This window comes from Drosophila ficusphila, unplaced genomic scaffold (assembly GCF_018152265.1).
Source record: "Drosophila ficusphila isolate 14025-0441.05 unplaced genomic scaffold, ASM1815226v1 contig_106, whole genome shotgun sequence".
In the NCBI taxonomy this organism is placed as follows: Eukaryota; Metazoa; Arthropoda; class Insecta; order Diptera; family Drosophilidae; genus Drosophila; species Drosophila ficusphila.
Genome location: NW_025063993.1, coordinates 13,817,230 through 13,843,616, shown reverse-complemented (window position 1 = coordinate 13,843,616; position 26,387 = coordinate 13,817,230). Strand labels below are relative to the sequence as shown.

The 26,387-nt window shown below is 40.5% G+C and overlaps 6 protein-coding genes across 12 annotated transcripts; 3 read left to right on the top strand and 3 right to left on the bottom strand.

Moving 5' to 3' along the window:
- The first annotated feature begins 461 nt into the window (after positions 1–461).
- Positions 462–25,726, top strand: LOC108087547 (acid sphingomyelinase-like phosphodiesterase 3b). 4 transcript variants are annotated; one of them, XM_017184968.2, is made up of 6 exons: positions 462–655; positions 14,180–14,366; positions 21,067–21,764; positions 22,215–22,407; positions 22,893–23,184; positions 24,544–25,726. In XM_017184968.2, the coding sequence occupies exons 2-6, from the start codon at positions 14,297–14,299 to the stop codon at positions 24,800–24,802; spliced, it is 1,512 nt and encodes a 503-aa protein (XP_017040457.1). In that variant the 5' UTR covers positions 462–655; positions 14,180–14,296; the 3' UTR covers positions 24,803–25,726. The 4 variants fall into 4 exon arrangements, with proteins under 4 accessions (XP_017040457.1, XP_017040454.1, XP_017040456.1 ...); XM_017184965.2 differs by having other exon boundaries at positions 14,177–14,366; XM_017184967.2 differs by having other exon boundaries at positions 462–669.
- LOC108087546 (LIM domain-binding protein 3) lies at positions 2,079–12,766 on the bottom strand. Of its 4 annotated transcripts, none has more exons than XM_017184961.2 (8): positions 12,363–12,766; positions 9,452–9,603; positions 8,197–8,682; positions 7,828–8,077; positions 6,649–7,288; positions 6,302–6,507; positions 4,498–4,715; positions 2,079–2,452 (listed from the first exon to the last, which is right to left on the bottom strand). In XM_017184961.2, the coding sequence occupies exons 1-8, from the start codon at positions 12,750–12,752 to the stop codon at positions 2,284–2,286; spliced, it is 2,511 nt and encodes an 836-aa protein (XP_017040450.2). In that variant the 5' UTR covers positions 12,753–12,766; the 3' UTR covers positions 2,079–2,283. The 4 variants fall into 4 exon arrangements, with proteins under 4 accessions (XP_017040450.2, XP_017040451.2, XP_017040452.2 ...); XM_017184962.2 differs by having other exon boundaries at positions 7,828–8,062; positions 12,363–12,762; XM_017184963.2 differs by lacking the exons at positions 2,079–2,452; positions 4,498–4,715 and adding an exon at positions 4,931–5,100 and having other exon boundaries at positions 12,363–12,756.
- On the top strand, positions 13,608–14,042 carry LOC108087548 (probable insulin-like peptide 1). Its single transcript, XM_017184969.2, has one exon. It carries the CDS (start codon positions 13,608–13,610, stop codon positions 14,031–14,033), a length of 426 nt encoding a protein of 141 aa, XP_017040458.1. The 3' UTR covers positions 14,034–14,042.
- LOC108087550 (probable insulin-like peptide 2) lies at positions 14,822–15,513 on the top strand. The gene is made up of 2 exons (XM_017184971.2): positions 14,822–15,047; positions 15,108–15,513. The coding sequence occupies exons 1-2, from the start codon at positions 14,891–14,893 to the stop codon at positions 15,332–15,334; spliced, it is 384 nt and encodes a 127-aa protein (XP_017040460.1). The 5' UTR covers positions 14,822–14,890; the 3' UTR covers positions 15,335–15,513.
- LOC108087551 (probable insulin-like peptide 3) lies at positions 16,919–18,003 on the bottom strand. Its single transcript, XM_017184972.2, has 2 exons — positions 17,764–18,003; positions 16,919–17,375 (listed from the first exon to the last, which is right to left on the bottom strand). Exons 1-2 carry the CDS (start codon positions 17,927–17,929, stop codon positions 17,173–17,175), a joined length of 369 nt encoding a protein of 122 aa, XP_017040461.1. The 5' UTR covers positions 17,930–18,003; the 3' UTR covers positions 16,919–17,172.
- On the bottom strand, positions 19,574–20,461 carry LOC108087549 (probable insulin-like peptide 4). The gene is made up of 2 exons (XM_017184970.2): positions 20,163–20,461; positions 19,574–20,098 (listed from the first exon to the last, which is right to left on the bottom strand). The coding sequence occupies exons 1-2, from the start codon at positions 20,326–20,328 to the stop codon at positions 19,866–19,868; spliced, it is 399 nt and encodes a 132-aa protein (XP_017040459.1). The 5' UTR covers positions 20,329–20,461; the 3' UTR covers positions 19,574–19,865.
- Positions 25,727–26,387: the final 661 nt, after the last annotated feature.

Genomic DNA, 26,387 nt, shown 5'->3' with positions numbered 1-26,387 from the left:
CCAGCAGAAATAATAAGGTCAGCCAATTATAAGGCAAACTAAACCCTTTTAAACCATTCCAATCGAGTTAGCGACTTCAAAGCGTTTCACGTAGCTTAGTGTAAGCGGCGCTTGGCAATTAAGCATACAAATTAGCCGAGTCAAACTTTTAGCCAACAAGTTGAACAAATCTTAATTTTATTCCCGACATTCCGGCATTTTCACCTTTTGCGACCTGAAAGGTTCTGGCCTGCCCCAACCCGGAGTTTTTCCCGATTTAGCCCCCAGCAGATGGCCGATGGCTCAAAGGACGAATTTTCCACTCAAAGCTTAGAGGGGGAAAAACCTCTCGGCAAAAAATACTCAAAAGCTGCTGGCACTCAAAAGCTGTCCTAAAATGTTCGCAAACTCGACTCGAAGCGCAGCCTGTGAGCAGTGCAAGTGATAAGGCCAAGTCGTTTTGGGCCAGTCCAAGACGAGCGTCCATGAGCATCGCACTTGCTCGGATTACGAGTCCGGAATTTATTGGCTGCTCCTCATATTTCACCACAAAAAAATTCGCGCCTTTGACGAATCGCTTCGTGGTCCTCCGTGTATCCGCATTAAGTTGGCGCGTTTTTATTGCCCCGGCCAAAAGGAAAAGCGTCTCATCATTCCGGCGGTTTGAGCCGTGTGTGTGAGTGTGTGTTGGTGTGTGTGGGGGGCAAGTGAAATGTGCGCTTTTCGCATCCGCTCGTCCCGGTTTCCATCATAACGTGACAACAATTTTGATTTTGATGTGACGCGAATGTTTGTGCCGTAACTAAATACGGCTTTAACTGTGGTGGTATTGGTGTTGCTGCTGCTGCCAGTTTGCCATTTTGCCATGTCATTTGCCACTTTCTTTCTTTTTTTTTTTTTTTTTTTTTTTTTGTTTTCTCGCCACCCAATTCATTTGCCATAATAAATGCAAATTCGAAGAGCTTGTCACCCGCAAAGCAGACAACAACAAAAACAAATCACACAAGCTTACACACACACAAAGGGAGCGCTACTCGTTTGTGTGTTGTGCAAAAGAAAATTGCAACAGCTAGCGCCTGAGGATATGCCACAGAAATGCACGACACATTACACATACGCCTTGTTGCACACAAATTATGTAATATCACATTAGGCGACCCCGCTCGACGACAATGGCTGCGAACTCGGCTTCTGTTCGCATATTGATGGTTATATTCGTTGAGCTCCTTAAGCGATAATCGAATGCACTGGGGGAAGCCAATTTGTGGATAAATTTAAATATTCTCTATCGCAGAAGCTCACTGGGCACGCAAATTGGAGAGCCAAACTGCAATATTCAAATCTCAGCAGTTCAATCAGGGCTTGAACCTCTCCAGCTGAAGCTGAAGCTGTCCTAATATATGGTTTTACACATATTTTAGCAGCAATGTGTTTGTCTATTCAAGAATGCGAGTACATCAATAAGCATACTGAGAGTTCGAAACTGGTTAGATTTTAGATAAAAGTCTATTTGTTGGAAGCAATATTTATTCGTAATATTTAGTTATATTTATAGCTTTATTTTGTAATATTTATAGCTTCCTTCGGGAAGTGCAATTATTGTTTTTAGTTTACGAGCACCTGGCTTTTATTTGATTTATTATTTATAGCTTTTCTTAGGTGATGATTGATTGGCTATTAATTCATCGACAGAAAATGTCGATTTGAGTAAATAGTACAGAAATTTGTTGGTCAACAAAGGTACACTTTGAGTGTACATTAAAGTTGATTTCAACAATATTCATAAATATTTTCTAACATCCTTTAATCTATATTACGAGGTACTGATATCTTTAATTTTAAAAAGAAAATAATTCAATTAAATTTAGAAAAATCAGCTGAGTTACCAATTGGAGATTTGTCGTTTGTTATTTTTAAAACAGAAGGGACTTTATAAATAGGATTTGAAGGATTTTAAAGAAGCAACCTAATTAATGATTAATAACAATTAAAAACAATTTGATCACATACTTCTCATTGTAATATTTGTCTTGTGGGATAAGAATTAATTTACAATTCTAATGGCTTTTAAAGTTTAAAAAACTAACTCCGTGAGTGAATAAATAAAATTAATTTATTTATATTATTTTTTTACATACTTCTCATAATGTTTTTTTTATTCTGTGAGTTAACAATTTGTATTTATTCTAAGCAATAGTTTTGCCAAATCCCCTGGCGGTCTGCTTCCACAGAAAATGTTGATTGAATTGATTTTTTTCCGTGTAGTTGTGGGACTGGGTGGTTCTCTGAAGTGGCACATCACTCCTACGATTGCAGCGATTGGCGAATGTCGGACTCGGCGGCCACCAGTGGGGCACGCACCTCGATGCCACGGACGGGTGCTCGGTCCAGATGCGGATTGAGATACTTGTACACCTCGCTGCGATTCAGATCGATTTTGCGCTCCGGCTTCTGGTACTTCATGAAGTTGACCCTGCCATCAGAAGAGTCCGCCGTTAAATTGGTATTGCGAATGCATCCGGGTAAAAAGCGGAATGCACGGAGTGCTCCCAAAAGGAGGAAAGGAGGGGAAACAACTGGAGGACGACGCGAAGGAAGTCAGCGTACATATGCATGCAATGAACCGGAGAACATAAGAAAACGTCCAATGTGACAACTTACTTTTGCATGGTCAGGCCAAGACCCTGGAGCTCCCTGGCGAATCGAGAGTGGAGTTTCGAGTGCAGTCCGGTTTTTTCCCCCAGTGGTTAAGTACAAGACAAGGGCGGGCAAATACAAGCGAACACACACACACACATACATACATAGCAAAAGCAAAAGCAAAGAAAAGTTGTTAGCCTCATTAAGGAGTCGAGAAGTGATGGTGGAAATGGGGGAAAAGACTTGGTACTGCGTCGCGTTGCTTTGGGTTCTTCTAGAAGAAAAGAAGAGAAACCAAAGGAAAAAAAAAATTGAAAACTTACCTGAAGCGCTGGCGTGTTATATGCTCGCCATTGAACAAACGATTCCAAAATGCAATCTACAATGAAAATCAAAAGGCAAAAGAGGCAAGGAGCAAAAGCGAGATATCCGAAAGAGCGGGAGGCAGGACTCTGGACTCAGGGGGAAGGACTCAGGATTCAGGAGGCAGAAGGCAGAAGGCAGGAGGGGATAAAGGCATGCATAAAGAACTCAACCGGAACGCAGGAAAACGGAAAGTCAAATCAACTGCAAGCCTTGTGACAGGACACACAGACGGATGATGCGAAATGCGAGATGCGAATGTTGAAGTTCGGGATGAGAATGGCAATGTACAATGGTGGGTCTCGTAATGCTAACGATAATGCCAACGATATAATCGTAATGAGAGTGCCCGGGTGGCCGGGGTGTTCGTATTTGGATGCCTTGTGGCATCCACCACTAGCACCACCACCACCGACGCATCCGGGGCACTTCATCAGGCGAATCCAACAATCCAAATGAAACACTACCTGGAATCGTAGCCCAGCAACGGGCTCTCGTATGGACAGCTGCTAATGCGCAAATTTATGGTGCAATGGACGATGTAAAGAGTCGAGGTCGAAGGCAAGTTGAGGCGGGTCGAGACGAGATGAGCGGAGCGGAGACGAGGCGAGTGGCCATGGAAAAGTGAAGAAGTGAAAATGAAGAAAATGAATGCCGGGGACGAGCTAACGTTATGGTTTTTAGTGAAGTGTGTCCAAGGGCACTGAGAGAAAATGCCACCAAAATTTATATACATCTAAGAAATAGGAATTAAATTTCTAAAAATATATTCTATTTTTTTTCGAAATAAAAAAGGTTTCAAATCTGAAAGATGAACATTTTATCCTTTGCTTCATTTTAAAATCAATTACTTTCCCCATTTCTTTTCTTTTTTTTTTTTTTTCATTATTTGTAATAAATATTTTCATATTACATTTTCAAGCAAAAACTAAAAACATACACAAACTTGCTAAATAATCGCATTGAACAATTTTTAGGTCACTACAACAAAATTTCTTTTGTTCTATGAAACTAATTTGTTTTGAAAAGGCAAAAACCATTCATCATGCAAAAATCAATCACTTTTCACCCTTCAAATGTATTTTCCTTTTATTAGTCTGAGGGTTTGAAAACTCAGTAGAAGTTTAAAACAATAGACACTTCACTATTTCCTCTACGGAGTGCAATTTAAGTTTTAGCATAACCACATAGTTGATGTTTTCTTTTGTTTTCTAATAACCATTTGATGGAATATTTTGAGAGCGAGAGCAGCTAAAAAAGCGGTAGGTGTATACTTTCTGGTGGATTTTTTTCCCGGTGCGACTGTTTGCGATGTGGGCAGAGCGTTGACATGAGATGAGATGGGCGGCGATGGCAGTTTCTGGTCACGGCAAACATGGCCAAACATTGCCAACTAGCCGCAATAAGCTGGGGGATACTCTAGGTATATGGTGTATGGTGTTTGGGATGTGTATGGTATATGGAAAGTATGGAAAGTATACGGGGGAATACGGGGCGTATGGGTGATCTACCCACCCGAGAGTGCTGCCCGTGATGAGCTCCGCCTGGGCGCTCAGGGTCTCGGCAATGAACTCGTCGTTGTAGGCATCCTTGGGACGGTACCAACGCCTCCCGCCGGGAAGGACCAAAGGACGCTCCGAGGACGGTACCAACGGCCCAAAGGCCCGCTTCGACCGCCGGGGATTGTTTTTGCGCACCAAATGCTCCTCGAGCTCCTCAATGACATCGTGTCTCTAGCAAGAACCAAAACCAAACAGACGGGGGCGGAAAGTGCACACCCACGGGGTGAAAACACACACACCAAAAAAAAAAAAAAAAGAAAGCAAACATTTTCTGCTGTTTTTTTGTATTTTTTTTTTTTTTTTTTTGTTTCGAGGGCCATGGGAAAAAGCGAAAAACGGGACGAAACAATGTTGAAGGGCTTTCCACTTGGTGCCTACTAATTGTCTTTTGGTTTCTGCATTTTTCCCCTGCCGCTTCTGCCAGGGCTTTTATTCAACTAGAGAAGCATCTTTTTTCGGGCACACAAAACCGTCTACAAATAACTTGCTGTTGGCAATTTATCAAAATTTAAACTCGATTTAAGCTAACTAACTACGTTTGGAAGCGCACATTATGCTGCAAGTAGAAAAAGACAAAAACCAAATGGCATTTTAGTTAATTTGATTTGTGGATACGGACGTTGAGGCGAAGACAGGAAAGTGGAGGTTTGTGAATGGGGATTGAGGGGGTTTCGGGATGGATGGTCTCAGGATCCACAAAGCTCGAGCTCGAGAAGGTCCAGCTGCCCGCGGCTGGATAATATAGCTTCGAGCAAGTCGGTGGATAAAAACTGACTTCGGAACTCAACCGAATAGTTTGATGCCTCGCAGAAAGTCCTTCATTTTTTGCTGAATGGAAAAACTCTTTTTATACAAACTTAAGCTGCCATCTCAATAGAAATAAATCAGACAGCAGAGTATTTTTTTCGATTTTAACTCGAAGACAACTAACTAATGGGAAAGCACGCTTTTTTTAATTTCGCTTCTTAACTCTATTAAAAGTTGTTATTTAACAATAGTTTTGTGTTTTGTTGGTTTTTACTTTAATTTAAATAAGACCTACATGAAAAAAGAATTTCCGTAATGAACCAAATTGGTAATAATAGCAAGAAAAATAAATCGAATAAGTTTCTGAAAAATAGAAACGAATTTTTCATTTTGATACTATTGCTTAAATTGAAAAGTAACAAAATGTATACTCATACAAAACCAATAATTGATAATAAAAAATATTTTTTTTAATTTAAAAACCCTTCTTTCACATACAATTTTATACTTCCATAGAATATTATCACACATAAATTTATGGTAAAATATTCATCAACTCAACGTGTGCTTTTCAATCTGCAAAAACTTTTTTAATAGAAAATTCCATCAACAAGTATTAATATTTAATGAAACCCAAATCCTTTCGCATATTATCTAGGCATAGCAAAAGCCCACTATAAAATGGGTGGCATGAATATTTTTCCGTCTGGACAATGAAAGCATTTTCCCATAAAACAGGCCGCCTAATCCTGTTGCTCTAAATAGTTTAGCACAAGGCCAAGTAGAAATAGTTTGGAAATGAAAGTGGAGGAGGAGGAGGAGGAGGAGGAGGAGAAGGAGGAGCAGGTGGTGAAACGGACGGAGAGAAGGACTAATGCCATTAGAACCCGCTAGACCCAACTCATGACAGCCTAATTACATTAACTGCCCTGCCAGGGATTTCATTTCGCCATGGCATCCAAGGCCAGTTGGTTGGTTGGTTGGTTGCTTGGTCTTGGCACTCCACTTACCTTCTGCTTCTTGAAGCTCTGCTCCTCGGACAACGGCTCCTGTTCCTTCTCTTTATCCTTCTCCTTATCCTTGGCCAGGCGATTGTCGTCAGTGGAGCGCGATATTTCCGCCACTTCCCGGTCATTGGCATCGCATCTATCCTCATTATTCTCACATGGCCCCAGTGGGTTGTCAGCTCCAGCTCCAGATATGGATATGTCCCTTCCTGCAGGACATTCCGTGGGGTTTCGTTCGTTGGTTCGTTAGTTGGTTTTTCGGGTAGAAAAAAAGAAGAGAGAAGGACATACGCAAAAGTGCGCCATTAGAAAAATTTAATTACTGTCGACCTGGGCATAGTTTTTTGCACCTGCATCCGCAATTTGGCCTGCGGTGTTGGTTTCCCCATTCAGCTGCTCCTCCTCCTTCCCTTCACCAGTTTTTTCATCGATTTGTGGCTGGAGAGGAGCTTCCGGCTGTTGATCCTGCTGCTGCTCCTGCTGCTGCTGCAGCTTGAAGGTGGGCAGCAGTTCGGCCAGCTGCTTGGTCACCGCATCCAGGGTGGACTGTATGGTGGAGGGCAGTGACGAGAGGGCCGCCAGTTGTCTCTGCACGTCGGCCAACTGCCGCTCGAGGGCCAGCTCCTCGTCGGTTTTGGGCGGGGTTCTCACCTCCCCCGGAGGACTAGTTGTTGTTGCTTCTGCTGCTTCTGCTGATGAAGGTTCGGAAGTTTCGGGAGCCCCAGGTGAACCCGTTTCGGAAGGTGCCACTTCCCCTTCGCCAACATCCTTGGGGGCATCGGTTTTCTCCGGCTGCTCGTCCGGCGACTCGTTCTCCGGCAGCTGTTCCAAATTCGGCACCTCGCTGTCGGTGGGCAGTGGCTCCTCCTCCTGCTTCTCGGCCTCCGGAAGAGGTTCCTGCTCGGCCACTGGCTCATCCTCCACCACAGACTGCTCCTCCTTTTCCTCCTTCGGTGGTGTGGTTTCCTTTGGCGCCGGTTTAGCTTCCGGCTGTCACACGCAAACACAAATTAACTTCTGATCCGAACGGTAAGCAAAACACTCAGGGAAAATAAATCTAAAGTAGTAACTTCACAAATATTATAATAGTTTAATATAGTCTCAAAGATACGCTTATTATGTTTATTTAATTTGTTAGGAATACAAAAAAAAATCTATAAAGTCAAACAAAAAAGAGAAAGATTTTTAATACTTGTTAAAAAATTGAGGAGATTGGAAACTTTGATTCGGTGAAAAAAAGTTTACAATTAAAAGCAACTAAATTATTAATATTATGAATTAACGACTTTAAAATCTTCAAAATTTGGTTTATATAAAAAGGTTTTTGGTAGTTTTCTGATCAAAAGTTTAGCTTCCCAAATTTGTGTAAAAGCTTTCTAACTTTTGCCACACATTTTTCAAAGTGCTCACAACTTCACACCTAGGAACTGCTCATTTGCTGGTTTTGGGTTTTTCGGAAAAACAATTCCAGCTTTCAGTTACACTTTCCTGTGGGTGCTTTAAGACCGGACTGGAGAGGAGCCACTCACCATGGGAGACTTCTCACGTGGCGCCGACTTGACAATCGACACCTTGTAGGCATTGGCCGCCCGTCTCTCCGCCTCCAAGGCCTGTTTGCTCTTGGGAACCGGGCGATTGGGTCGCTGGAGGAAGGTGGACCACTGGCGGTTCTCCTTGTCCTTCTCCAGCTTGGTCTTGGTCACCTCCTCGTTGAGGGAGCGCAGGACATCGCTGGACATGCAGACGCCCGGCTTGGGGAAGATCCTGTAGAAATTGACGCTATGACATGGAAGCGGTTAAAAGAACTCGCCAGTTGCAGTGGCATTTCAGTAAATAGTGGAAATAGGGATACAAAAAAGGGGTTGGGTGGGAAAGTGGTGAAACTGAATGCTACGCACCCGAGAACATTGTGCTCCTTGAGCACCTCCGATTCGCCGGACAGCACAGCTGCAATTTCCTCCTCCACCAGCTTAATTTCCTGCCTTTCGGACAGCACGGAGCACGGGCGATCGGGCAAATCGGGCAAGTAGAGTCCTTCGATGCCAGTGGCAGTGGCGGTGGCAGTGGAGGGAATGGGATGCCCTTCTGCCTCGACGGGCAGACAATTCCCGCGATTGTCTTCCGCCTGCACTTCCGACACGGCGACTTGGCGACATTCAGCCAGGCTACCCACATCCACATCCATGTCCACGTTCTCAACTGGAGCGGTAATAGACGCTGAGAATTCCAGTGGAGGCGGGATGAAGGACTCCGGTTCCGGACTGCGAGCATTTGTGGCTTCCGGCAGCTGGGACAGCGATGGAGTTGGCGACGGCGAAATGGTCAACGAACCATCGCTCGTGGGAAACTTCTTGAGGCACTCGTAGGCGTCCTCCTCGTTTTCCCTGCCGGTGGACAAGAATGAGCTGGATTTATTAGCGTGAGAAGGGATGCGGAAACAATGCTGCAAATACAGTCAAGGGTTCTTGGGAAAGTCTATTTTTATTCATCTATAGGGTTAGGAAACATTTTAAACAAGACCTAACTTGACTTTAGTTTAAACACAAAAACAAAACTCTTAAGCTTTTAAATTTTGTATTAAATAATTCTTAACGTTGCTAATATTTATTTACTTGAATATCCTTATTTACTATTAGTTATCCTACATTAACCAAAATTTCAAACAATTTAAGTACAAATACCTGAATAAAATATTTTCAAACTTGTGTTAAAAAATGTTGAAAAATTTACAAAGTTCTTGTTTTCCGATATTAATCAATTTTGCATAGAACTTTTTGACTTTTAACTCTTCGAAAAGTTTATAGGTTATCAAACTTGTTTTTTTGTTAGATAGAGATTAATAATAAGGTTTTAACACTTAAGTATCTGTAACTAATGAGTTTTAGAGGCCAACTAGTTACTTTTCGACTTATTATGCAGAGAAGCAATCGTTTGTGCTTAGTAATTCCCCTAAAAAGTTAAAGCACCCACCGGAGCGAGGGAATAACTAAACTAAAATGCCTTCGGATTGTTAGCCCGCTCAGCTGTGATAAATGGTCCTCGGCGGATGGGACACAAAGGCCACCCAAGGCAGGAAAGGAAAGGACCAAGGCCAGGAGCTGGATGGAAATGGAAAAACGGAGGAAAAGGGGAGGAAAATAGGAGGAAGCTCACCGGTAGACGCCGAAGTAGAAGACGCTGCCGCTGTTCATAATGAGGCGGTGGGCCTCATCGTGGCTAAGGGGCGTGGCAGCGGTGTCATTGATGCGCACGACGATGTCCTCGACCCGGAGTCCTGCCTCGTCAGCAATGCTGCCCTCGGTCACCTATCGTTTGGTTTAGAGTGTATGAACATGGTTAGATTCAGATCCAGATACCATGAATTTAGATACAGATACAGTCGCTGGTGGAAGGAGAAAAGCTGTGAGCGAGAGAGATACTCGCACAATGGATGCGATAATGGGCGAATTTCTATTAGCCGTCGCGTGCTGAGTGCATAAAAATAAAACGCGCGCCAAATGTCATCAAAACAAAGACCACAAGACCAGAGGACCCAGACCCCAACAAAACCAGGCACGCACATCCAAGCGAACCGAAGACAATGCCCCAAGGGGGAGGGGTTCCGTCCGGGGGATCGAGAACGAGGGGTGCTCGAGAACAAGTGGCATCTCATCAACGACTCTTTAATTAAGTGGAATTACCCGAGTCTGACCACTTAAATATAACAATGTTTTGCGGATGGAAAATAGGGCTTTGTCTTCGGAAAAGCGGATGGTTTTCTAAGATCACTACAAAAACCATAATTTTCAAATATAATATCATCACAATGAATTGCTCTTCTCTTGGTTAAAAATGCATTCTTTCTGCTTTAAATTAATTTCTCATTTTATAGTTTGACTTTATTATTTCGGTATTTCATTTGAGAAAAAACTACTCTTTTATTTTACATTTCCTCTAAATAGTTTTAAAAATACTCAAATGCATTTGCAAAAAAAGAAAATTTATATTCCTGTCATAAATCTGTTTCAATTTTCGCTAAAAGCTTTAAACAAAAAATCAACCTTTTTTAGTTTTTATAATTGTTAAGCAATGAATTTCGCACCTTTATTTACAAATAAATAGCTTACTTTTTTCCATATAACAAAAGTTCAAAAAGTTATCAAAAGGCTCAACAACAAAAGCCATTATTTAACATTTTCATTTGACAATTAGTTTTTTTTACAACAATAAATCAAAGTGAAAAGAACTTTATGTCGAAAAAAGTGGTGGCACAATAGAAACTAAATACAAAATAAGCTTTATGACTGTTGTGGGTAATAAACTACAGACAAATTGGCGCAAATTGAGCATTAAAATTGTAGCTATTTACCGAAGATTATAACAATACACAGCGTTAAACTTAATAGCATACATGTGGTTTTCGGAAGCCAAAATTTATGAGTTAAAAGGAAAATCACGCGGCAAAGATTGCGCCTTGCGTTTTAAAAGCCAACTCCTTGAGGACTTTTGTACATACAATTTTATTGTATAATTCAGGTGGTTTTGCAACACTTTCCCGGGCAAATAAACGCCATTGTTTTCGCGGTGATTGTTGCCGTTTCCGTTACGGAAAAGCTGGGCTCATAACCAGAAAGTCACGACACCGACTGCCAAGAGGACTTAGCAATGCAAATACTGCAAGCGAGCAACCGCAAAAGAGGAAAATGGAAAAATGGGCGGGAATGGGAATGGGTGGTAAAACACCCATCAACTCAAGGGTATTTTCTTCCCTTTGGGGTCTCACTTGCATTTCACTTATGGCGGAGTCAATTTCCAGCGGTGAATGCGCCAGGCTAGAAAAACACTCGACATCGACAACGGCGGTTGCGAATATTTATAGAAGACAGGCTTACAGCTTAGCTGGATATATGTTTGCGGCAGAATGAAGAGTGGTTAAATAAACAGAGGGTTTTCAAAAGATTACAAACGATTGTTTAGTGTTGGCAGAACCAACATGGAGGAATAATACAACTCCGTATTATTGCATGTTCTACAAAGTTTTGTTAAATCAATTATTCAATAAATGCAACCAATAAAATATTAAATTCTAAATAATAGCAACATTCAGCTATAAATTTGATTTTATTTTTTTTTTGTGGTGAATCATGCTTCACTTCTCATAAAATATTTATTAGACTCATTTTGCATTTAATTTCTATTTGTTATAACTTTTTTGTTTACTATTGCACAAAATGTATTATTCGACTATTTATGGTTTGTTACTTTATGACTTATTTAAAACCATTTAGCAAGAAAATAGAAAGCTTTTATGGGTTTAAACTCCTATCATAACTTAGAGTTCCTTCAATCCCATTTAAGTGAAAAATCACAATTAAACAATAAGACTCTACTTCAAATATGAACTCCACATTGTTTCAAAATAAACACAATTTGTAAAAAAAAATATCTTAACTGGCCAATACAATTTATAATTGTTCCCTTATTTATATGTAACAATGCGGCGGCTTAAATTGATTTATAGAAATCGAGCGGAATGGACTTTTCAGCGACCCTCGCAATTCGGCCATTTGTTGTTTGCGCCTACAGTTTGCCAATTAAAAAGCGCATTTGTTTCGGATTTACACTGATGCTTTTCGCTGCCGTTGTCAACACAATGTTACAAAATCCGAATGGGCAAATGCAATTTATGCGCAGACAACACACACAACACGAAACGCAACTGAAACACAATTAAAATTCGAATAAGTTTATTGTAGCTGCCATTATGCGGCTCATTAGCGGGAAATGCATGGTTCTGTCGATTAGATAAACAAAAGAGCACTGGCCTGCGAGGAATTACTTTAATTAACTAATTTGCCAATGCAGCAAATCCGATCGGACACACACGCACTGCGTTACGTAATTGCAGCCAGAAAAAAAATTGGAAAAAAAGAGCTTATCGAAAACCACTAAAAATAATCCGCCAGTCGATGGGATAAACTGCGATATTTCCAAAAACCACACAGGTGAAACCACCGCCAGGTGACAGATGAGGTGGGGAAAGCAATATATATATAGATCTGATTCCCAGCGGATCGGGCCTAACCTTAACCACCGTCAGCGGATAGTCGTAGTCTGCTCCGCCGACGAGTCGAAAGCCCCAGGGCACATTATCAAATCGGCACATCTTAATGTCGACCACCATTTTCACTTGATTTATTCCGAGTTGTTTTTTGTTTTTTTTTTTCTTTGTTGCTTTAGAGTTTTTCCGATTACTTCGCGACGGCTTTTTTGCCTGCTTTTCCGGAGCTTTGTGGTTTTTTTTTTTTTGGGGGAAGAGAAAACGTTTCGAGTGCAGCGCTGGCAACCAACTGTTGGCATCGCCGTGAATACTCAACAATCGCTCGTCGATCGAAGCGATTTCGCACACTGCCACCAAAAGAGGGAGAAGCATACTTTCCCCCATTGAAGCATACTTTCCACCTTGCCTCGTCATGCAAATGAGGCTGCCACTCTGTCAGTTCCGCCGGAGTCCCCACATCCTCCACTTCTGCCCCCTTTGGTGGCACCACCGCAAATCGGGCGTAATCGTAATCGCAATCGACAGCAGTCAGAGCCTCTTAGCGGCAAAGTAACAGGTTGGGCGAAAGGGTTAGCGAGTGGGCGGAATTTAACAGCTGATTACACTCGAACAAATTAATTGCCTAAACAGTGTTGGTAAATGGGGAAAGGGGGGAAACGAGGGGCGATCCAAGGGAACTAAATTTGTGAATGAATGAGTGAATAGTTTTTAAATTCTCAAACAAAAGAGGTTATGGTAAAATTCTTTTTAAGTTTTAATTCTTCTTTTAAATCGTACATTTCTTTTGTGCAAACATTTTGTATTTATTTTACTTCTTAGAATTAAAAACTACGTCCAAGAAAGTTATTGGAATGTTCCTTTTAATATAGTTATTTATTATTTATTTATCAATTATTAAACTAGAAGCATATAATTTTGAGAATTGTTTAAAAGATCAACCCACAAGTAATATTGAGTGTACTTGGTTTTCTGCACATGTTTCACTATTTACCAGAGAAAACTTTCTGAAATATAATATCGAAAACAGATTAACAGTGCAGTTTTTGTATCCTGCAATTTGAGAGATAAGCTAAGAATAGAAGCGAGCACTTTTAGGTCAAAGGACCGTGTCCCAAATAAAGGTGATAAGAAGGTTTCCGCGAGGGCAGCTCGCTGCAACCAAGAAGCCAAAGCAGAAGCTAAAGAGGTGGTTGAACTGCATTGGATGGCAACAGTAATTCACTGGTATAAATACCAGTTGCAGTGCCAAGCACTCCAAACAGAGCGAAGATGTTTGCCAAGGACAACGGTGCAGTTCATGGCCTCCGGCTCGTCGTGCCTCTCCTCATGGCCATCATTGCCATCCTGTATGCCACTGCCACGGTGAGTGGTCACCAATTGCCGCCCGGGAACCACAAGTTGTGCGGTCCGGCTCTGTCCGATGCCATGGATGTGGTGTGTGCCCACGGCTACAATTCGCTGCCCCAGAAGCGCGGTGTCCTGCCATCGGAGGAGCTGCCGGATAATGCTTTGTGGCCGGGACTGGCTGGAGCAGCTGGCTACTCCTTCAGTCCCCTGCTGACCAACCTGTATGGCATTCAGATCCTGGTGAAGACGCCTCGCCACAGGAGACATCTGCCGGGTGGCGTCTACGATGAGTGCTGTGTGAAGTCGTGCTCCTACGAGGACCTCGCCGCCTACTGTCTCCCCAAATAGGCACCCACATAATCCCCACTCATTATCCATTAGCATACGATACATACACAGCCACACATACATACCATATGAGCATACACACATATAGCATATATACCCGGCGAAACATTCGTAATCCGATTCGTAATCACTTATTTATGCAGCAGCAACTTTGACTAATGAATAAAAGTAGACAGTGCAAAAGGAAATTGTTTGAGAAGCTGCAAAGACAACAGTCAAAGGAAAAGTTCTAAGGAGGCGTAAATCGCAAAAACGTTGCCAGGATGCTGGCTCTGGCTCCTTTCAGCTGGCTCTGGCTTTTGGCCTTCTTCAATCCCGCCCAGTCGCGAATTGGTAAGTACAAAGGACACTCGTGGGGAATCGAGGGGGTAAAATCGAGGAGGGAAAACGGGGAAGTGAGAAGGCAGCCAGTCTTTAGAGCCAAGGACTCATTTGATATTCATAAATGCAGGGCTTAGCACGTCCTGGCTGTTTATACATAAATTGTTTAATTGGCTGACAGCAAACGCCCACACACCGCACACCACACACACACCGCCCACAAAATTTCCAATAGACATTTGCATAAGTCAGCTTTGACATTGAACGAGTTTAGCCAGGCGTTAGAAGCCCAATAAGAAAAAGGGGAGAAACTGCGAAGTGCACTCAACGTGCCCTAATACAAAGTGACATAAAGTGTGTGCAGAGCCGAAGGGATCCCAAATTCAGAACCCAAACCCAGTTTACAAACTGTATATAAGCCTGGTTCTTTGCTACCAAAAGCATCAGTTAGCATTCAACCCGACGACTCGACCCAAGTTAATCCCTTCGATCGAATAACCCTTAGATCCAAAAAAAAAAAAAAAAAACCCGCCATTATGTGCAAGTCTTTGACCATTGTTTCCATGCTCGTCGTGATTTTTCTGGCCCATTCCGCGGTGGCTCAGTATAGTTTGTGCAGCGAAAGGCTCAACGATATGTTGTCCATTGTTTGCAAGCAGTTCAATCCGGTGATTCCCCACAAACGCGGCATGCGTAAGTAGATCCTCAAAGCTTCCTTACAGAATTTCAATACAAACCTCAAACCTCAAACAGTTGACAACGATGGCGATTCACTGAATCCCCTGCAGTTCGTTCAGGAAACGGAGAGCGATGATAATTCGGTTTCCGATATGACGCCCTATGGCAACTATTTCCGCGAAAGTGTGATGAGCTCGATGGCGGCCATCAGGAGACGCACTCGACAGGGAATCGTGGAGCGGTGCTGCAAGCAGCCCTGCAAGATCGACGTCGTCCGGGAGTATTGCTCCGTTGCCTACTAAGCCACCGTTTACCCAAGGATCGAGCGACCCTACCTGATGATCTCTGGATCTGGTTCCAAACCAACCACGTGCATTATACCATTACGAACTATGTTGTTTAAATCGCTTGTTGCATGTTACCGATTGTGGAAATATATTATTAAATTGATTAAATACACACTGCTTTTGGCATTAGCAAACATAAAGGCTGCAGAAATACAAGATCTCGTTAATGACAAATGAAATTGGGTTTCTACAATTTTAGTTTTCTTACCAACTTTAACATTTCTTTTGGAGCCAGTAAATCCTTTTTGCATTTTATTTGTTATTATAATTTTAAGATAGATTAACATAAACCACTAAAAGAGCAACATTTTTGTCATAAGCAAGCCAAGTGCTTTCCAGGGAATAATCGCCTTTGGGAAAAGGTAAAACACGTGAAACCTTGTGATCAACATATTCAGTATTCACCTTATCGAAAATGAGGTCGGTCTAAAAAAAAAGGTCAAAGTTTAAGTCTCGTCGAAAATACCACCTTAAACTTACAGTATAGGGACAAGTATGGTTTAGGTTTGTATAGGTTTCCAGAAATCCGAAAAAGTAGTTGGCTATTGGATTGGATGTACGATTTCTCATAAATCTACACGAGTCCACAGTAAAGGTATATAAGAATGGCCTGTATCCATTAAATCGTTTTTTCAACAAAACGTTTACCTTTAAAGTCAGAACTTTTATCATTCATATCCACATAACACGACTAAAAACTTACTTTTGCTTTGGTCACGGGTGTCTGTAATAATTTGGCCTTTATAGAAAAGTATTTGTAGCTGCGATTCACCGACTTTATAAAGCAATACTCGAAGTCAATGAACAGTTTATCCAAAGCGGTACATTTCAGATTCGTAAACTCAACTTTCGAAAAATTCTGTAAACCACTTAAAAGTAAAATTGTTTGATCCAAAGAAAAATTTCGTACCGCTTTGATTAATATTAAACAGACAATCAGGCGAAAAATTAATCTTAGTTTTGTCGACATAATGAAAGCTAAAATACACAGCCGATACTAAAAGGTTTACTTTTTCAGTTGATAGCTTATTTATGTTAAAAAACGAAACTAATTAGGGCATAAATTAACTTTGATTGTCTGCACACTTTACTAATTTTTAATGACAAGTAGTTAAAAGTTATTTTCGTAAAATAATTGCTCTTTACGATCAAACCAATGTGCCCAAATTATTTTTGCATCAAAAATTCGAAAGTAAATGTTTATTTAAAAATATGGATAACATTTAATATATATCATAGATACCATTTATTTGATTAAAAACAGTGATTAAATTATTGACTCTTATTTTTCAATGCAGTATTGATTTCGCTATTTGATTATATAAAATCAAATAATTTCCTTGCTTCTCATCTGTGAAAAACAAAATATTGAAATAATTTTCTGTTAAATAGTCTGCAGAGCTCGATAGAATCTTTATTTCCTTTTAACATAGTTGCGAACTGAACTCCGCCTGGTTGGACAATAAATAATTAACTGCAATGAACGACAATGAAAAATCAATGTAATACCCGTTTAATTACCAATCAAGTTCGCCAATCTGCAGCAGTTTGAATACATAATTTATTTAATTATTTATACCCATGTACCAAGCATAACATCCCGTGTTCCGATTCATTTTGCGTGTCTGTCTCTGGTTTCCGATAATAAATTATGCGCATACACATACTTGAGTACATCCCACATGCATATATATACCATATCCAAACATCGAATCGAGTTATTGGTTTTTTTTACCAGGTTTATAAAATATCTTCGATAGTTTTAAGATGTTGTCAGCGGGTTAAGAGGAGATTCACGTTTTGGGCTTGGCACAATACGTTAGCAGTTCGTCCATGGTGCAGGATTTCAAACAGCATTCATCGAAGACTCCTTCCCGAAGGCGTCGTGTCTTCAGCAGCTGAACGGAGCTCTCGGTTAACATCCTTTCCAGAAGTGAACGGTCGTCAAAACCCAGGTCGAGTTGCCCTTCTCCAATCAGGTTGTAGTTCATGGGATCTGCAGGTGCAAAGTAAAAATTCACAAAAAAATTCAAATTACATTTGTATCAAATAAATTAATTGATTCCGTTAAATGTATCTTCAAGTCTAATAATTATAATAAGATGTATAATTACATTTAATTTATTTTTTAAATATTTAAAATTTCTATAACTAATATGAGCATAGGATTTTTTGATCATTGTAATTTTTTAACCTCAAGTGTATAGCCTTGTTTTGAACTATTGGAAATTTCTAATTAGTAATTAATAAATTATGTGCAATCCTTTTTTGGAATCATTAGTAGTTTCTAAATGACTTGACCTTATTATATGTTACTATTCAGAAGACGTATATTTAAGACGTATATTTATTAAGATTATTAGTAAGTTCTGCTTCACACATACCCAATTTCCGTTTGGTCATGGTATTAAAGCCGTAGAGGCACAACTTGGACAAGGCCTCGGGCAGATTGCTGCCGCACAACTTCATGGTGGCCTGAACGCTGCCGATCATAAGGATGAGCAGGACCAACCCGTGGATTAGCATCCTCCTGTCCTGATTTACCCGCATATTTCAGGGTTTTAATGAAGGTTCTCTTATGAATTTATTTATTACTTTGATTGTGATACCGTCTGACAAGTGGCCCGGCCACAACTGCTTGGCTGCCAGCCATCGGCTGAGGGTTTATATATGTGCAAAGGAACTAATCGGACCCGATCCGATCCGATCCGAGTTGCAAGTCGCATATCCCACGTAACTATAGTCTGAGCACTGTCAAAATGCGTTAGCTGCAGTGTCAGTTAGCCACATTCTTCGAAGTGGTCTACTTTTCAGCTGCCAATGCGGTGTGGGTTGTTTGTTATCCCTTCACAGAGGCTTCCAATGCCTGAAATGAGAGCTTTCTGGGGTTGAGTCCTTCGGAGGTCCTTCGCACATCAGCTGACGTTTGTTTACGTTCTCACCCATAAAATAACGCACGGATCTTGATTGCTGAAAAACAAGATGACGTGCATCCGAGCTGCTTCCCTTCGACACACGATGGGTGTTCAAAAATTTTGGCATCGTGTGCCACATAACTCATCTTAAGTTGGCAAACTTTGAGTGGAAAAACTTGTGGAAAATCAATTTCAGTGGTTTCAGCAGCTCTATGAATATTAAAATGCGCCTGCCAAGGTGGTGCTTCTTAAAGTTTGTTTGTCACACTGCATTAATAAGTTTACAGCATCCTGTTTGCATGCATATACACTTCAAATTTACAAATTAATTGGCATAAAATCAAAGGAGCAAAAGTTCATTTAACTTTGTCTGTCATTTCAGAAATTTAATAAAATTATGCAATTCTGTTGAATGTTATTATTAAAAAATATAGGTATTACAATCCAATTAAAACAAGTTAATATGCAGTGACTATGTGCCTTTAATAAATCATTGAAAATCAGTTAGCTTAAAACATAATTAACTGCGCCGCTATAATAAATCGGGAATTCAATATAAAAGACATTTATAATGCTTTAAAATCGCGATGATAAAAACACAAGCCATCTGATTTTAATAACCATTTTAACAGCCTCTGCGAACGAGTCGCCACTTCCTCATTTGAATAAAAACAAGAGCGAACTTATTCAATTGCTTTCGAGTGGAAAACAATAACACAGCTTCTGTTATCTCATTATCCCGGGAAAGTGCCTCGACACCTTAGGGTTTCCCCAGGTCCATTTGAATGTGATAAGCGGTCTGATCCTTTAAGTCCTGCAAAATCAGGTAGATTTTTACCTGTCAGCCCGGAATTGTTATCACCCCAAAATGTTTGGGTAAACAGTGACTTATCTTTGGGAAAACCCGCTACTGATTGGAAGTTGTTTATTTGTTTTCCCCTTTTTATTTGGGTCAACTATCTGTGCTCTTTCAACAACAACAAACAAAATATAAAAGAGATATGAAAATATTAAAACCGAGTGTATTCCTTGTTCGTTCCGTAGATACCTTTGTTCCTGTTATTAAAATCAGAACATCAACTAATTAAAAATTCATAATTTCCATTATTGTTCTCGGAAAACAAGGAAAGCCGCCATGGAGTTGCTCAATGGCAGCTGCTTGTGGGTGGGTTTTTGGTTGGCTTTCAGGTGGATTGGGTGGCTTTTGGGGTGGGGATTTACCCCACCACAGCACAACTGGATTGCCAGTGGGGCTTGAAAAAACGAAAAGTCTATGTGCTTTTGTTGCTGCTGCTGCTTGTAGAGTTAACTTTATTTGCTTCCACTAGGAAATTTTACAATGAAAATATTTGGAAATACGATTAGGTTCTATAGTTAGGGGTTAAGTGTAGGAAAATGAATTGCAAAAAGCCATTTAAGGAAAAGTCCACGTCATTCGGCCCCCGAATTCGCCCACTGCCGCCATAAAAAATCTCAGCCAAGTCGGGTTCATCTGGTTCTCTTTTTTTTTTTTTTTTTTCTTGGATTGAAGGATCTGAATCTGGTAACTGGTGAGTGGTGAGTGGTGGTCATTAGGCGCAGTACTCGAGGATATCGTCGTAGGTGCAGCCCTCCTTGCAACACTCGTGGGCGATTCTGCGCCGGTGGCGCCGCAATTTGCGTCCACTTCTGCCAGCCGGTGGTTCAGTTTCCTTATTCCTATCCTGATCCTTATCCGTATCAGTTTCAGATTCCCTATCCGTTTCCATTTCCTCTTCCGGCTGCTGAAGCTTTCGAATCAGAGCACGCACTCTATCCTTTGCTCCTGCGGGAGTTTTGAAGTTAAAATGGAGTTGGAAAATTAGTTTAATGCCAGTTTAATGCCTTACCATCACTTCGGCGTACTCTGTGCGAAAAGCCGTTAACACAGATCATTTCCAGAGCCTCGATCAACGCTTCGCCGCACATTTTACGGCGTCCCTGGACCGGTTGCCACATCTGTGAGGCGGTGGCCAACAGAAGCAGCAGCGCCAGTCCCAACCTCATCGTGCTCATCCTGCTCGATCTTTTGCTCCGCCTTCGTCCTTGCTCTCGCCGGGCATGAAAGGATAGCCTCCTTGCAAATTAATGGTACTCGGTCCTCTCTCGCAATCGCTCTTGGCCAACCGATCGATGGGCATGCCAAATAAAAACTGATCTTCGCTGCTGGCCGGCGCTCAAAATGTTGACTCGCTAATTGAGCGACTTTGTGACTTTGTAACCAGGTAGAAACCAACTCAGGTCAGTCAACCAACCAGCCAACCAATCTCAGCTGCAGGGAAATCTGACGGGGGTTTCCTTCATTTTTGAAGCTCGACCTCGCCCAGCCGGCTGGAAAATGCCCCGGGGAAAGACCCTTCGCCTTGAGGAATTGCCGGGTTTGACTTAGCCAAAGTCAAAGTCTAATCTCGATCCCTATTTCCTCACTTCACGGAAATACACACAAAATTGGGATGCAATTTGGTATTTTTCAGGCACATTAAGGTTTATATCTGAGTTATATTTTAACTGGCATTTAATCTCAAGCTTGATAAATCCTTAAATAAATAATAAAAATTATGTGTAATTGAGAAAGTAACAAAGATATCCTTAAGTGATTTTAAGATACATATTTTTAAGGCAATTAAATTAATTGCTTATGAATATAAGTGAGTCTATAAATATTTTAATTTTTTTTCCTTCCATTTCAAATTTTTTTTTTTTTTTTTGGTTTATTGAAACCTAATAAGCCTTTTCTTTTTCCATTTTTTACAGGCTATTTCTGGCACATCAGCGACCTGCACCTGGACACTTTGTACTCGACCCAAGGAGACATTTACAGGAGCTGTTGGCAGTTGGCTCGATCGGTGTCCAGTTCCAATGCGAACAGTGCGAACCCAGAGCCACCGGGTCCTTTTGGCCACTACAACTGCGACAGTCCGTGGAGCTTGATCGAATCGGCGGTGAAGACCATGAAGGCCAAGCAGGGCGACAATGTGGAGTTCGTCCTGTGGACTGGCGATGCCCTCTCGCACTCCGCCCAACCGCTTTCCGAGCAGAAGCAGCACGAGATCCTGCGGAACATCACGGAACTCCTCGGACGCAGCTTCTCCTCGCAGTTCATCTTTCCGGTTTTGGGCCACGAGGACGGCAGTGGCAGCTACGCGAGATTGGGCGAACTGTGGCGCCACTGGCTGCCATCGGAGGCTCTGGTGACCTTCGAACAGGGCGGCTACTACTCCATCGAGCAGACGAAGAGTCGTCTGCGGATTGTGGCGCTCAACACGAACTTCATGCGACTCGATCCCGATCCGGATCCCCGGGCATCGCTCAGTCTGCGGTGGCCAGCGGAGTATTTCGCGGAACCCAAGGCTTCCGTGAGCTCCGTTTCGGCCGAGGATGAGCTCCTGGCCGAGCAGCAGTGGCTCTGGCTGGAAGAGGTGCTCACCAAGTCCAGGGAAAAACAGGAAACGGTACGGAAAATCTATTATTTTTTCAAACATTTTAAATTAAGTATTTGATACTCCCCTGAATCCTTAAAATAGTCTTTTCAAGTGAACTGCAATTGCTCCATTTGTTTTATTTTTAATTAAGCCCGCAAAATGTACTATAAAAATTTGCATCAAAAATCAAATTTAATTGAGTAATTGTGTACAATTATTAAATGCTCGCATGGAATAAAGTCAAAGTTGAAACTTTCCTGAAATTAACGAGATACTGAAAATGATTTTTCATACGTAAATATTCAATATTATTATTTGCCCTTGCTCCTTGGCCATCAGTTGCCAGTAAATCGAATCGGATAGCGCGCTGCCCTTTTGATTAATTATAATATTTAATTTGCAGCAGCATGAATTGATTTCATCCGATTCGCCTGTTGGATTAAATGAACTGAAACTGTTGACTGTTGTCCTTGTCCCCAGGTCTATATAGTGGGTCACATGCCGCCGGGCGTCGATGAACGTCATCTTGGTCCCCAGCACAACCAGTTGTCCTTCACGGAGCGCAACAACCGAAGGTACTTGGAAATGGTACGGCGGTTTGCTCCGGTCATCCAGGGTCAGTTCTTCGGTCACCTTCACTCGGACACCTTCCGCCTGATCTACGATGCCAAAGGTAATGGTTACTTCCTATTTTCATACTATACTCTTAGTGATTTTAATGTAGCTCTTTAGCTTTTTAAATATTAAAAATAAATATAATTTAACATTATTTTCAATTCTCTGTTTCTTCATTTAATTTTTCCATCATATTTCTTGATTTCCTTGCCAATTTTATTATCATTGCAAAAAGAAATAGTCAAATAATTACATATTTTAAAAAGTAATTTTAGCTGGTTGGTAATGAATCTTTAATTTTACGAAACACATATGTTAATGTTCATAAAATATAAAAATCTTTTTATAACTCAAAGGCAATATTTTATGAGTTTTAAATAAATAACAAAAAACATTTCTGGCAAAATAAATTAGCACTGGAATCGAAAATTCCATGAAATTCCCTCTGTATTTTTTCGCCGTTCAAAAAATCACAGCCATATATTGCGGGCCATAAAAATGCGTTAAATTTTGTGCACAGCTAATATTTGTATTCGCTGGCAGGCAATCCCATTTCGTGGCTGATGATTGCCCCATCGATTGTGCCCCGGAAGGCGGGAATCGGCTCATCAAATAATCCCGCCCTGCGGCTCTACAAGTTCGATACGGGAAGTGGCCAGGTGCTGGACTACACCCAGTTCTGGCTGGACCTGCCGCTGGCCAACAGGGCCAACGAGCCCACCTGGCAGCCGGAGTACAACCTGACCAACTACTACGCCCTCCTCGACATCTCCGCCGGAGCGCTGCACAATTTCGCGGAGCGGTTCACGGGAACGGACGTCTCCTGGTTCACCAGGTGAGAAATCCTTACAGTAATCAGATTACCAATGGGAATCTATATTATGCTATTGAGTAAATTGTTTTACAAAGAGTTGGTTAGCATATCTTGGTGTATGAAAATCAATTTTATTTTTTCTGGGAAATTAAACTCTAATTAAATAATTATTTGATCCCAAAAAAACAGCTTTAAAAGGTTATATAAAAAGATTATTGTGATTCAATAGAAATAAAAATGTCATTAATTAATTAATGTTGATAAAATAGTCATTTGTTAAAGCTTATTACTTTTATCCAAAAAGCATCTGAATAAAGCTCTTAAGGTAACATTTTGTATATTATTCAATTAATAACTCTATAAAAAAAAGTACACCTTTTAAAAAATGTAACAATTTAAACCCCAGCAACCATATCGCTTTTTAACATTTAGCTGCTAAATTTGTTGAATTACATGGAAAAATGTTTTTTTAAAACCGTGTTCTCGTTAAGCATTTTACGGTTTTTACACACTTAAAAAACGTAAATCACTTTTTACTTTACCCCCATGAATCCAGTTCTCATTTTTCAAAGCCTTCCGGTTAAAAAAAGGACATTTTTTCGGTGTTAAAATAAAACCATAAAAAAATGTTCATATGCTGGTATAATTTTTATCACAATTAATTGTGCTTTTCATTGAAAAGTTTTTTGGTATTTTTCTTTTGAACTGAGAACCAGATAAATAAAACGAAATCGAGGAAAAGAGATTTTTTTTTTCTGGAAGTTTAAACTTAAATTCTGTTTTGTGTAATGAAAATCCCAGAAAGGAATAAAATTGATTCTCAATATTTGTTGATTTATTTTGAAAGATTTTGATCAAGAGTATTTTTGTTAATTAAATTAAAGAGTTTTTCACAAGTGGTTTTTTTATATGTTATATAGCATACATGCTGTTGATGTTAATAAAAGTCATGTAATAAAAATAATATAAGAAAAAGGTTTCATATTGATAATATCTCTTTAATGAATCAATTTCAATACACAGTTTCAATTCGTTTTAAAAGTTTTACTTTCAAAAGCAGTTGAGCAAAAAGTGTAGAGCTTATCTGGAAATCCAATTCGGATGGGAGAGTAAGAGTAAAGGGGACACAGGTAGACTCCTTCAATCATTTTGAACGCTTTCAACCGCCGAAGAGGTGCTGCAATATGTAAATCAAAATGGGAGATAGTAACTCGGCTAAGAGCATTTATGAAAGCACGGCTGCCCGGCGATACAGGCCAAAGCAAACAGGGCATCCAAATGACAACCAAAACTACCGACTCACTGTACTATTTTTTCACGTTTTTTCTCGTTTTTCCTCGATTTTTCCCCATTTTCTATTTTCTTTTTTTCGCCACACAGATACCACCGAGCCAACGCCGTGCGATATCAGTCCGGGTCGGCCTGCACGGGCCTCTGCATGCTCAATCATTACTGCGCCATCACGCGCCTGGACTACGATGAGTTCCGGCTCTGCCTGGAGAAGGAGCAGCTGCCGCTGCAAGGACACGCCCCCACCGCCCGAGCGCCCACATCCTGGTGCTGGCTGCTCGGCGTGCTCGCCATTTTTTACGGCCTGAGCGCGGGGCAATGCAACAATTGCCACATCCAGCGAATTTAAGCGTTCTCGCTCAAGCGGAACCATATCAATGTGGGGATACGGGCCCCAGGATGCCCAGGCACTCAGAAAAAAATCGAATATGAAATATGGGGATTATAAAAGGATTTCCTTTAAATGATTACGTATAATTTATTTATAAAGATGTTTTCTTTAATTTAAAAAAGTAGTATACGTTTGCTAGCCTAACAGTATCCCAATAAATTTAAATTAAATTTAAATTAAGGACTTTATTTTCAATAGTTTTTGTTGTTAATTTTTTTCTTTAAATCTTATCTTAAATATTATCTGGTACTGATAGCCTAAGTGTTTTAAAAAATATTTCCTAAACAAATTCAATTATATTCAATCGCAAAGTTTTATTAAATACGTAAAAAAGTTTAGCTAACAGTTTAGAAAGCCTATAGCTTACATTTTTTAAATAAAATTATTTTTAAAGTTTTAAATATGGTTATTTTTGAATTAATATTATTTTGTTATTTATAACTTATTTTAGTATGTACGTCAAGGACTCTTTCATTTGATTGCGACACTTTTTTTTCTGAGTGCGTCGATGGGGAATTAGATAGTAATGGAAATAGGAATGGGCGAGCGAGAAAGGACGAGAGCGAGCAAGGATGACTTGCGGAACGGGCTGAGCAATTCCTATATACAAGTATAGCGCTAATTTACTCTCAATTATGCTGCATGCGAGCCAGTATGCGTGCCATATCGTTTGTGTGTGTGATATGATTACAAAGAATCGTCTCTGCATGTGTATTCGCGGATATATATGCCTCTATGTATATGTGTATTGTATGGACTTGGATATGTATATGTTTATCTGGATGTACTTATTGTATATGAAATAAACGAAAAATTTTTAATGTTACTGCCCTCGCTCAATTTGTTTTTTCGGTGGCGTTTCGTCTCCGCACTCGATAAATATTTAAGCAACAAATTGTGGTGTAAATAAATGTGTTAATTTGCGCAAACAAGTCAGCAGTTAAATAAAACGATTGCAGATGCTGGACGGAAGTGGAACGGGACGCTCCGTGGCTTACGACTCTTTTTATGGCCAAGACCATTAAGCGGCGAAAACCGCATCGCAGTCGTATAAAAAAAGTCATTGCCAATGGCCTGGCCAAGTCGAAGGAGCCATGGCCGTTTGTCTCACTATGGTAAGAAATGCATATGGATGGGGAGAAGCTTTCGAAGGACATTCCAAATACCCATTTCGACCTTAAATCCCAAAAAATCATCGAGTATTTATGAGGAATTAAAGGTTTTTCGGAGAAAAATCCCCTTTAATAGATATAAGTACTCATAAAAATTAATTTGTTGGAGATTTGTTGAACCGAAAGCCATTCATCTGTTTATAAGTGCTATTTTGAAAATAGAAAAATATAATCTATTTAAATAGATTTTTTACTTGAAATAAAATATGTATTTTTATAATTTTTCTACCTAATAATGGATATACATTGCATTTTGTTCAAACAAAAAGAACACTTCAAACTAGAAAACATCTTCACACATTGTTTGCTCTAATGTTGTGCTATCTAACGCAGAACACCGAAAATATTTAAATATTCCACAACTCGTGGCG